Source organism: Hippoglossus hippoglossus, chromosome 15 (genome assembly GCF_009819705.1).
Source record: "Hippoglossus hippoglossus isolate fHipHip1 chromosome 15, fHipHip1.pri, whole genome shotgun sequence".
Classification (NCBI taxonomy): Eukaryota; Metazoa; Chordata; class Actinopteri; order Pleuronectiformes; family Pleuronectidae; genus Hippoglossus; species Hippoglossus hippoglossus.
In genome coordinates this window covers 19436184-19449004 of record NC_047165.1, presented here as the reverse complement: position 1 = coordinate 19449004, position 12821 = coordinate 19436184, and the positions used below count along the sequence as shown (strand labels likewise).

Here is a 12821-nt window from a genome sequence, read left to right as displayed (position 1 = left end):
ATTCAGTCAAAGTGTGTTTTTCACCACATGACAAATCCAATATTCACAGTTTTAGCTCTGTTTTAGGTCTTGAGGAAAATATATGAATATTAGCTCTAATCTAACTTTGGGTTTGTAGCATTTGTCAGCTACACAGACAAATGCGAGGACGGTGTTCTGCGAGAACATACATTACCTCCGCTGAGGCTAATGCCCTATCTTGCAATGTCAAAGCAGTGTTTCCCATTTATTATCTAGATTGTTGCGGCCCACCATATTCTAATTTGTCTGTTTTATTTACACTTCTCCTAACATAAAGGGTCACTTGGTGTTTTGCTCCTTTGCCACATTGTATAGTTGTGTGCTGGGCTATTTGACATGTGCTGTGGAGTTCATTGTCCACAGAGAGAGTCAAACCTCTAGTTTCAGCTGCACTTGAGCACGTACTTGCAAGTGTGTCCTGTTAACTAACAAACTCTTGAGGAAACCTGAGCTGAAAACGCCCTATAAAACCCCACAAAAATGAAGTTGGAGGGGAGCTGCATATTCTTGTCAAAATTATTTCTGCATTCATCACTATGAGTAACCCCTCTCACGCGGTCGCATTATTTTCACTCTAATTTCATTGTTTTCATTCAAATAATGTCTGAAATAGTTTATCATGGGTCAACTCTTCGGCTAATCAATTAACATTTTACTTCATTATATAATTTTTTATTGATGTAAAAACCAAAAATTGTGGCTTGACAGCGAGATTTCACGGTGTCATATTTGTTGGCATGGTGCAGACACATTATTGTAAAACTTGTTATTACCCTCAGGTTTTTGCAGAGGTTAATTACAATTTCATGCAATGCTATTATTTTATTATTATTATTATTAACCTTTAGCAAGGCCCATTTCCAGTCTTTATGCTTAACTGCGCTAAATGTTTCTCTTCATTAGCTTCATATTTAAAATGCAGATGAGAATCAAATCAATCTTCACATCTCACTCTTAGCGACAAGGTGAATAAGCATGTTTCCCATAATGCCAAACTATACTATAAAAGAAACCGTACATTCAAAACAAATTCACACCCATCCTCACTGCATTATCAGAAATGGAAATCTATTCATCAAGTCTATTCATAGCCGACAGCCCAGGAGGTTATGAAAGGAGCGTCTCACTAGAGCGTACAAGGTCCAAGGCTCACATCCTCTTATCTGATTACTCTGCTTTAGTCCTCAAACAAATATATTCATACATATCGTCTACCAAATGTCATCTCACAGCGACTCATCACACAGGACGCTTTAATAACATAAGGCACACAAGCTCGATAGCCTAAAATATGATCTCTTTATTGAATCCATACATAGTAAAGTCAGTTTTTGTAATATGGTATATGGCTAAGGGGCTAAGGCTTATTTCCCATTTTACACACTTGCAGTTGGGTACCAACTAAAACAATCTACTATCACGTGTTGATCCAAGCACAGGTCCATAACTCAGCTGGCAGCTCAACACAGTCCCACAGTTGTCATCTACACTGCATGGTATATTTAACAAAGAGCTGTGGTTCTTTTTCTAAAGGGAAACATCATTGTTGACTACAACATTATGTACTAATGTCACCACAGCTGATGATGTTTGATGATGTTGGACACTTTCATACTACCTGCTTAGACTGTCGGGAAATTGGTTGAGTTTTCGGCCTGACAGTTGGATATTTACAGTTAACTGGTAACAAGTCTGTAACTGTGTATAGATATAGAAAGGAGGTCAGACAGGGTTATTTTGGCTTGGAATTGCATGAGACATCCTAAGGCATACTGAGTGGTGGGGTCAAAAGTCCGGTCCTTGTGGATCACAGTGGTCTCACTTGAATGATGTTCTCTTGGGAGGATCCTCCAGACTTGGAGGGCACGTCAAGGTGCTGAAAGTCATTGCTGGTGATGATGAAGACGATGGAGGAGGAGTTGAAGGTCACCCTCTTTTTGGGTCGGTCTCTGCTCCTGCAAGCGCGGGACACAACGATTGGCCGGATGGGACGCTCGACCGGAGCCAGGGGGCGCTCTTTGAGGCTGCGCTGCAGCCAAGAGAAGCGCGAGCAGAGCAACTGCAGCAAACAGCGGCGGAACTGTGAGAGGAGGAGGAAGAGGAGCAGAGCGGAAAGATAAAAGCATGGTATTTAACAAGGGGATGAAATATCACCCTTTCCTCAATCATTTTCCCATCAAACATGCAACATATCAGGATGCCAGCAATTTCACTTCTACACACAATAAATGCATTCTGTATATTTAAGTATGCAGAATTAATTTATTGTGTGTAGAAGTTTTTCTTTACTCGAATGTCAAACTGAAGCAGCACAAGAGAACAAACCATCAACCCTTTTTGAGATGCTCTTGATTTGTTCTATTTGTCCATATTCAATTCCAAATTCAGCAGTGGCCACAGGAGGTGGGAAAAAAATGTACTTAACCGACAGGAAGCAGACAGTCACAACTCGCCAATGAAACATATGTTTTCCAGATTGCAGCAAAACATGGACCACTGACTTCACCGCCACATAGAGCAAGATATAAGTGCTGGAGAGGTACAGATTTTTCATAGAATTGAATGTTCCTTCCTGCAAACACAAACTATTAGAAAACTTTATGACTACAAACCTTTCTGCTCATGAACACATAGATGAGGGGATTGTAGGCAGTGCTGGACTTAGCAAAGAACGAGGGGATGATGGCCAGTGTGGGAGAGACCATGCTCTTCCTGCCAAAGGCCTCCATCATGGACACAGCAGCGTAGGGTGTCCAACACACCAGGAAGCAGGAGATCATCAGGAGAAACATGACGGCGACCTTCTTCTCGTACCGCAGGATCTTGATGATCTGAACCGTCTGGAGGTCCTGGATGGAGCGCAGCTACGAGAAACAGGTGAAAGTGAGATGCCACCATGAGGGAGACTTTGGCCAAACAATTACAGATTACCACATTGTTGCTGGTTTGGATCAAAGTCTGTAGTTAAACTGGGCATTCTGGATTTGTAGGAAAATGGACATGTATTGTGAAGATCACAGGGATGAAAATACGAATAAATACCTTTATCTGATGCCATTAGGCCTATGTATTAATAGTTAGCCAACATTAGCCACCAAGATACTGGTCATACCCGAACAATAAGCTGCGTCTCAAGTCAGGGGCTGCATCCCTTGGAGGCTGCATTTGAAGACCAATTGGGTCACAGTGGTGTGACTAGGCTGTCTCATTTGAAACCCTGCTTCGACCAACAAATTCATCCCTCTATCCCAGAGAAACAAAGGGTGGATACTTACTGTCTCAACCTATCCCAGGATAAGAAAGGTAATGGCGCTGGCAATGGACAAGACGTCCGATGCTTGAGTATCAGGCTTCGACTAGACTGAACAATTCCCAGTCACATTTAAAAAAAAACATGGGGCATTAAAAATGTCTTGATGTGTCCAGCTAGAGCTCTGTTGCTAAGCAACAGCAATAAGGGTGGGACTTGCTGGTGACGGTGATCATGGAAAGCCTCTTTAGACCAGACCATCTTATTTCAGCTTGGCCTTTGTGGTGTGTGGGCCGGGTAGACCACGTCCTCCAAAGGATGCAGAACCTGAACTGTATTAAAAGATGGACGACATGACTGCTCCCAAATAAATGAACCCAAAGTTTCTCAATCGCCACCTGGTGGCTTGCTGCAGTATGGGTCATAAATCCTACCTCCTTCATGTCAGTGGGTGGGATGTGGACCAAACAAAAAAGATCGAAGTACATGTCAATTTTTTAAAGATGGTTTGTCATTTAAAATAAGTTTGTAACTTTGTAAATCATTTTTCAGGTAAGTTTGGTCGTAATGTTACTTGATAATATAAAAACAGGCTGAAACATCATGATTGACAACTGAGATTGACAACTGAGACTCAAGATTGGTTGAGCATGTATATACACTTGATCGCTACTGCGCAGACTCTGGCTCCAATTGGTCAAGATGACAGAATTCATATCCAGGATATTTTGGCTTCATATTTTAATAGTGGGAAGAAGTGGAGAAGCTTTGTTTATCTATGGTAAGACTCTTTCAGCAAAACCTGAATGTAATGAATGAGTGCCTTTTATTGCTCATGAATTATATTTGTAAGAAGGAGAAAGCTTTTATTTCAAAAGTTACATAATATTCGGTTGAATCATTAATGAAAGCAGCTTTAGCAAAACACAGAGACACCTACCAGTGCGAATATGTCTATTTAAAACCAAACAAATGTTTATAAGTGCAGCATCGTGCAGCTTTATTCCCAAAAGCTCAGCAATAGCTGACAGCTCATGGAAATAACATTGCGATAGTCTGAGTGGGTGACTGACACTGTGGATTATACCCTTCAGATGAAGAGATGATGATAAAGCATATGGCTACATTACAGACTCCCTCAGGACAGTCGACAGCAGCTGACTGAATCCCTGCAAGCTTTCAAATGTATTCATGAATTCACAAGTTCTGTTTTTTATTCATGTTCTACATTTCTGATGATCCATTTCCATGTTAATATTGTTTCCCTTTTTCTGACGTCTTCTTTTTTTGGGTATCAAGCCAAAAATACTCTGTAGGGTTCAGCGTACGTCTCTTTGAAGGTTTTTCATTGCAATTCCCAAAATGCTGTGACATGCGATGAGTCCTACCAGGCCTCTGATGTGTGCTGGGCATTTGCGGAGGGGCTGAGTGTATTGTGGCGCTCGGGCTCGGGGGCTGAGTGTATTGTGGCGCTCGGGCTCGGGGCTGTGAGGAAGTAGCAGCTCATACAAGGTTGTGAACACTTGAGGACGTAAAGATAGCAGCTGCAGCAAGTTGTGATGCAGACAGAGACTTCATTCGATTAGTGTGTTCCTCATTTACATGTCTGCTTACATACTTTCCTGTTCTATCACTTCAGTGACCATCTGCTTGATCGTACAAACAGATTCACTCATTTCTATCACAGACACTTCTATGGTATATTTGCAACACAAATGTTACCTCACAGCAGGATCACCTGCCCTTTATCCTATGACTGACCCCTCTGTGGCTCAGTAAAGGGACAGGGAACAATGAGCTTTCCAATGATTTGCACCACACAGAACAAGCACTATAGCCACAGACACATATACAATAATAGTCTATAATGAAAGAGGAGTGAAAGGCAGCACGTGGCTGCAGAAGGTCAAACAGTTTCTTTTCATTAAAAAATGAAAAAATAGTCTGTACAAGTACAAGTAATAACAGCACGTAGATCTTAATTTGTAGCACACATTTAAAACTGAATTTCACATCTGTATTTAGAAAAGGAGACATTTAATGAAGAGAATGTGTGTGCCTGTGCTCCGAGAAATCAAGGCTGTAACATTTGAAATAGTTAATTTGCTGAATTAGTTTTAGAAGAGGTCGGCAGTTTGTTTGCAACCTGAATGGAGTTGAAGTGAAAAGTGCTGAAAAGAGTTGAAATGTTCCTCAAAGTTTTATGATAACTTGACCTGCAAGTCTGTTGAGGTGGAAGCTGTGAAATGGAAATGACATTTCTTTCTGTCTGATATCTGATGTGCTTGTCACAAGCAGTCACACAATAAACATCCCTGTGATTTCAAATGTATCCTTCATTAAGTTTTGTCATGTTCCTCCCTTTACATGGACTTGTTTTTAAGCATCTGCTGCAGGTCCACGTGTCAGAATCAGCATTTTGACTGTGCAGCTTCAGGCATTTTGTTGTCGTGTCAACTCAAGTTTGAGGTAGCTACTAGCTAACAGAAGGTCAACATTACATGCTGCCACCAAAGTTAAGTGTAATATTAACCAGTATCGTGCAGTGATTTATGTTGCCTGTTAGCAGGGCGACTATTGCAGTTCATAATGCACCAAAATGAGGCAGATCTGTGATTCGGTCCGATTAGTATCGCCTGTGTAGGAAGTGATGCCTGACGGACTCCTAATTTCGGTACCCTACCATAGTGTTGAACATGATGAGAATTGGGCCGGCGATACGTTCAATATTAAAGGTTTCAAAGTGTCACTCAAACTGCAGTCGCTTTGAATCAGTTGAACAGTTATTTGAAGATTAAGAGATGAGAACTGTAGAAATGTCAATTACATAAGATCTTGAAGTTGTTGAAGAGTAAAAACATTGATGCATTGATACATGTCACACTGACATATAATAGTGGGGGAAAAAAGCTGCAATGACTAGTTGATAAATTGAATCAGCATCTATTGTGTAATTGATACATTTTTGATCCTGATGCTTGAAAATTTGCTGATTTTACATTACAAGTAAACTGAAGATCTTTGGGTTTTCTGACTGTTGGTTGGGCAAAAGAAGACATTTGATGATGTCACTTTGAGCTTTTTAATCAATAATTTAAATGATCACTAGCTACGTTATTATTAGGGCTGCTACTATAGCTTTTTAAAAATTTTCATCGATAACAAAAAGCAGCTATAAAAGGTAGCAGACTAGCAAACTCATGTTTAATTTTTCTTACCGGATTTTAATCTATAGATTGAGAACCAAACAGTCAAGAGAACATCTGCGTGTCTTACCATTTGCACTGTATAGAGGATGTTGCCGTAGCAGTAGATCATGATGCCCACAGGCACAAAGAAACAGGCCAGGAGGAACAAGAGGATGAAGGAGGCGTCATTCGGGTCCTTTGATGCCCAGTCCAGAGAACAGCCCAGCTGGTGGATCTCCAGAGTGTAGCGGTTCCACCCCAGAAGAGGAGCCCCCGTCCAGGCCAGGGAGTACAGCCAGATGTGGGCGATGGCCCGCCACGCCCAGGGGAAGTCCACCACCTGCGCGTGGACCACCCGGATGTAGCGCTCATAGGCCAGGGCCGCCAGAGTCATGATGGAAACAATTCCTGTGGAGGGAGAGAGACATCCACGCTGAGTAATGCAGAGCGATCGCTGCAGGATCTGGGTCAGTGGCTACTCAGCATCTCTTAAGACTGAATGAATCTCATCCGGATCCATTTAACAGCATTCTAAACATATTGGTACTGAACATCATTTTCAAGCATTTTTGTGTTGAAAGCTTGAAAACTCAAAAGAGACTCTTAACTCCCCCCCCACACACACACACACACACACTCCTCAAGGACCTGAGTCTACATTGTACAGCCTGGGTTTTCTACTCAAAGTTACATGGTTTGCTTCAAATGCTGCAAAAAGTATATATGTACAAGTACATATATTCCAATATTGCAGCTCTTGTTCATCCTGTGCATCATTTTGTTCTCAGCATTTCACATAGCATGTAAGCTGAAGAGCATATCAGCAAGCCAGAGTCATGGTGCAGCGTCTAAAATTGATTCTGCATCTTTATTGTCAATAAACATCTCACACACACACACACACACACACACACACACACACACACACACACACACACACACACACACACACACACACACACACACACACACACACACACACACACACACACACACACACACACACACACACACACACACACACACACACACACACACCTCAAGGACCTGAGTCTACATTGTACAGCCTGGGTTTTCTACTCAAAGTTACATGGTTTGCTTCAAATGCTGCAAAAAGTATATATGTACAAGTACATATATTCCAATATTGCAGCTCTTGTTCATCCTGTGCATCATTTTGTTCTCAGCATTTCACATAGCATGTAAGCTGAAGAGCATATCAGCAAGCCAGAGTCATGGTGCAGCGTCTAAAATTGATTCTGCATCTTTATTGTCAATAAACATCTCTCTCACACACACACACACACACACACACACACACACACACACACACACACACACACACACACACACACACACACACACACACACACACACACACACACACACACACACACACAATTACATACTCCAGTACCCTTTCAACTCTGCAGGTTATTAATCCCTTTATTTACATGAGAACACGACAACAGTGTCGGTAAATGGACATACAACTTTGAAGAAAAAAAAAAAACAACTAGGGCTGTGTAGCATTTTTACGTGATAAAAATGTGTCATATCGCGATATTAATGGTATAGCGACGCAATGACGTATGGCGCATTTACGTTCCTTAGAGCGCACAACAACATCAGAAGCCCAAACATGTCTGAGAGCGAGAGCAGTGTATCAGCCTCCGATGATGATTTAGTACCTTAAAAGAAACTGCTTCTTCAATAGTGTGGAAGTGGTTTGGCTACAAGAGGCCAGACCTTCGACAAAGTGCAAAATATGAAAGAAAACGGTTACGGCTAAAGGTGGAGACACAACAAACTTGTGTCACCACTTGAAGCGAAAACACACCGTCGAGAACAACCAGGCTGTTAAAAGGTACAGTGTGTAAGATTTAGGTGAAAGGGATCTACTGGCAGAAATAGAATCCAAAATATTGCTATATGTTTTCCCCAGTGTGTTTCATCTAAATTGTACAAATTGTTGTTTTCTTTACCCTAGAATGTGCCCTTTATATTGAAATACTCTAAATAACATCGGGTCCTCTCTACGGAGGCCGCCATGTTTTTACAGTAGCCCAGACTGAACAAACTAAACATCTTTTGCGTTTTTATGACAACTGAAGGCTGCCACAGGTTCTCTTTCATGTTTGGAAGGGGAGGGTGAAGTGAGGTTTTTTAGCTGCAACATGTAACTTCACCACTAAATGTCACTAAATCTTACACACTGAACCTTTAAGGCACGCGAGGAGGAGACACGAGCAGCTGATAATGTGCGGCCCAAAAGTAAACAAATGACTCAACCGAGGAGCACCCGCTAGTTGCTCTCGCTAGTTGCTCTCGCTAGTTGCTTCTTGATATGACAGGAAGAGCAAACAGTGGATGTAAAGTACTGATGCGTTTACATATCCTTGCCTGCAATGTATGAAGCATGACGCGACAAACAAGCAACTACACTATCGTCGGTGGAGTTTTTTGCCTCAACCATGGATCTGTGGTCGAGCCGAACCACAATACCATATATCAAGCCTGACCGTGCACTACATCGACAACGACTGGAAGCTGCACAAGTCCTGCCTTGAGACAAGTCTCTTTTCCAAGGATCACACGGGTGAAAATATTGCGAGTGGTTTAAGGAAGTTTCTTAACAACAGACAACGTGGCCAATGTTGTCAAAGCCATTGCTCTCAATAACGACCAGACTGTCATTCTTTGGCCGTCGTCTGCACATTGCTATTTGTAAGCTTCATTTACCATTAAAAAAATCAAGTAAGAACAAATCCAAAAATCCTAATCCTCTCTATTATAACCCCCACTCCCATGCCTATTCATAATAGCAGGCAGTCCCAAAACAATTATTTTCATGGGATATTGCTATGGGCAATAATAAGTGTTATTGATGTGCTTTCATTTGTCTATTGCCCGGATTAGATGATCATATATAATTCATTGTTGATTCAACCTGTTTTAAACCTGAATCTGTGCTATCATAAAATGGGTTTGTAAGCACCTATAGCTTTATGACAATCTGATCTACTAAAAATATAATCTGGTCACCCTAGTGTGTTTGAGAGTGAGAGTGAGAGTGCGAGAGTGCGAGTGCGAGTGAGAGAGAGAGAGAGAGAGAAGATTGTGGCTGCCTTGCTAACCGCTGGAAGAGGACAACGGGCACTCAGGGATGCTCAAGTGGAAATAGGACTACCTCAGCACATAATGGTCACAGAAAGACAAAAGATGGTCCAGCTGATGGAAAATGCCCTTCATTTTGTTTGCACTGATGAATGCTGCTGCCTACAAGCTGCAATCACCGATAAAACGTTCTGTATTTTGTGTCCATATCGTCAGAGATATCGTTTTCGTAAAAAAATCCTTGAAATATCGTGATACCATTTTGAGGCTATATCGCCCACCCCTACACACAAAACAGGGGGATGATTCACATGAAGCACTCAGCTTGAGCCACAGCTGCCCAGATAGGGTTTCAGTAGGAAGGATGGAGCTGCCAGGGCTTATCGCTCCAGCCCAGTAGCCTGTGTGTGTGTGTGTAGGTCACACTGACCAGCCTCCAGTGGGTATGATAAGGCACAGAAATGATGTTGTGTCAGGGTTACAGCTGTGCGATTTATTTTTTGTACACTTTTATATTACAAACCTGAGTCAGCAGGAAGACATATATTATCCTCGTTTTACCAGCAACCTGTGATGCTTCTACCAAATCATGTGTGTGATGTAGAATACGTTACATTTTTTGTTCGTTGCAAAACTGCACTGTAAATGACAAGGGAAGGACAGGATGTGTCACTGTAGCTGAAAATGTCCGTCATCTGCATCAGCTGTCTGTTACCCATCTGAGTGTGGGCCAAAGCAGCCGGACGCCACATCCTTTCTGTGCAATGTCACCCAAATGAGAAAGCAAGTCCCTCTATAGCCATGTCTAAAATATTGAGGACATTTTCTTTTAACAGATATTTTCCGCTTCCCATTAAAAAAAATCTCTCTCCACACAACCTTGTTTTTGCAAAATATGTCTACCAAGACGAGAACACAGAAAGGACTACAAAACAACAAGCATGTGGGGCCAGTCGGTGGCAATAAGTTCAACAATCCATCAAATATCAGAGAACATCACTGTGAGCATGCTCAATCAGCTTATTTGCCTTTGGTGGTCGTAACTTCAAAACCAAAACAACCGTATCTCATCATTTTTTCACTCATATCTTTAATTATAGATATTTCACATCTGTTCCCTCACCTTATCCAAGAGCAAGGGCTTTCTGGCACATGGCCCAAAGTGCAGATACACACAAACGACAGCGTGCATGCACGGAGTTAAGCTGCCGGGTCATTGTTTCCCAAATGATCTGATTTCAATGTACACACAGAGACACAAAATCCGCACTCTGGAAGGTGTTAAATCCCCCTCTGAGGGCAAGGTCACACCAGCACGAGTGCAGCAGTTCACTTCCAATCTGTGCGAGCGAATCAAACATGTGCTTCCTGTGGCGAGGCAAATTGCAGCGTGGCTTCACGTGGAGTTGAACTTTGGTGAACTTTGGCCAGCGATATTCGCTCGCGTGTGACCGTGCCCTTCGTTTACTGTGGACGATTCGTATAACTGATGACAGGATATTCGCTTCTGAATCGACATATTAACTATAAACGCGCTGAAACAGCTTTGCATGGATTGATTCGTCAGTCTCATTTGCATGACCTATTTGCAATGCAAACCACATCAACAAAATCACTGCCGCCTGGAGACTGTGGCGCCGCATGACCGAGGCAGGTACACGTGTTCCTTAGATCGAGGGCAAAAGAAACACAATGTCAATTAAAGGACGGAGAGGTGGCAGATAAGGATCAATCAGGAGTGAGCCCTCCACTTCAGCTCTGTGATTATTTTGCTGATAAAGCAGCTGAAGACTTGCAGGTTGGCACTAATGAGCTAATTATCCCACAAATCCATCCTCCTTAGCTGCAATTCCTGCAGGGTGGGACCTGCCCAGCAACCCCCAGTCAGTGCTCATCACACGTCACTGCCAGGCACAGTTAGGCTGATAATAAAAGGACAATGTTCCAGTCAAGAGGAAGCTGTGGATGCAATGGACATACGGAAAACGCTCCTCTTAATTATTTATAAAAAAAGCATTCTGTAGTGGCTGATAGGAACATAAACAACAGGATGGAAAGCTCTTTAAAAGGTCCCATTTCACTGCAGCTCACCATGAGGCAAACTATAGAGGGTGTGCAAACTGTTTTAATTCGACATCTCTTTATATTCTGCAAGGAAGTGCTCACAATACGAGCAAACAGAAAATGTGTCGCCACAAGGGCAGAGGATGTCGCACCTTGTTAAGCCCCGCGAGGCAAATAGTGATTTGTGAATGTGGGCTACACGCAAATCAAATCGGACTGACATGTGAATTTAAACACTTATCACAGAAAAATCCATTTCCACTCGGGGCACCATTCTCTCCTGCGTAGTGGAAAAGTCAAGTAGAGGATGAGCGCCTCTCTGCTGTTTACAGAACCACATTAGGCTGCATGTGTTCATCGGCTCAGTAACACCAGGAGACAGAACCACGGCAGGTCAGAGAGGGCAAACACTTTAATGAATTACTTTTGGATGAATACAAAAAAAAAAAAAAAGTTGATGATTAATGTGACACAGCAGGCTGGTGTGAGTAAACAGCTTCTAAACAGATTCTGATTCTCTCTCTCTCTCACCGAACAGGCTGTTGCTGAAACCGTCCCACACGCACGTCGCATGGCTCCAGACCCATCCGCCTTTGACGCACGAAACAAACGTGAAGTTGATCCCGATGACGGACACCAGAAAGTCGCTCAGGCTGATGTTGACCAGCAGCAGGTTGGTGGGCGTGCGGAGCCGCTTGAATTTGCAGAAGAGCACGATGACGACCGCGTTGTTACAGAAGCCGAGCAGCCCGATGGTCCCGATGGTGACAGCCAGAAGTTTGTAGGTGCCCACGGCGAACAGGAGGCGCTCCGCACTTCTCTCGGCTCTGGTCTCGTTGGCGGGATTCATTGCGTGAACTCACCAACTCTGGTCCCAGCATCGCGGTGCGCGCAGTGTGTCGGCGCGTGTCCCGCACACCGAGAGGAGTGCGGGCTCCACGCGCTCCACGCGCCGCTCATCCATTCCACGCGCAGTTGGTAGAAAATGGGTCAATGTACCGCTGTCCACACACACAGGGAATCAACGACACACTTCCGGGTGCGCTTTCAAAGTAAACTCTTTTCTTTTCCTCCCACATCTTTGATGACAAACACAGGTTTTTTAGTGCGTTTGTATTTAGATTTTAAAAGTAGTATGCATAGAGGAAGCATATGGAATAACTTCTGCAAAGTTCCCTCTG

General features: G+C 42.9%; 1 protein-coding gene across 1 annotated transcript; it reads right to left on the bottom strand.

Moving 5' to 3' along the window:
* Positions 1-1301: 1301 nt before the first annotated feature.
* Positions 1302-12490, bottom strand: opn3 (opsin 3). Its single transcript, XM_034609321.1, has 4 exons — positions 12172-12490; positions 6548-6867; positions 2634-2885; positions 1302-2101 (listed from the first exon to the last, which is right to left on the bottom strand). Exons 1-4 carry the CDS (start codon positions 12488-12490, stop codon positions 1829-1831), a joined length of 1164 nt encoding a protein of 387 aa, XP_034465212.1. The 3' UTR covers positions 1302-1828.
* Between the last annotated feature and the right edge of the window lie 331 nt (positions 12491-12821).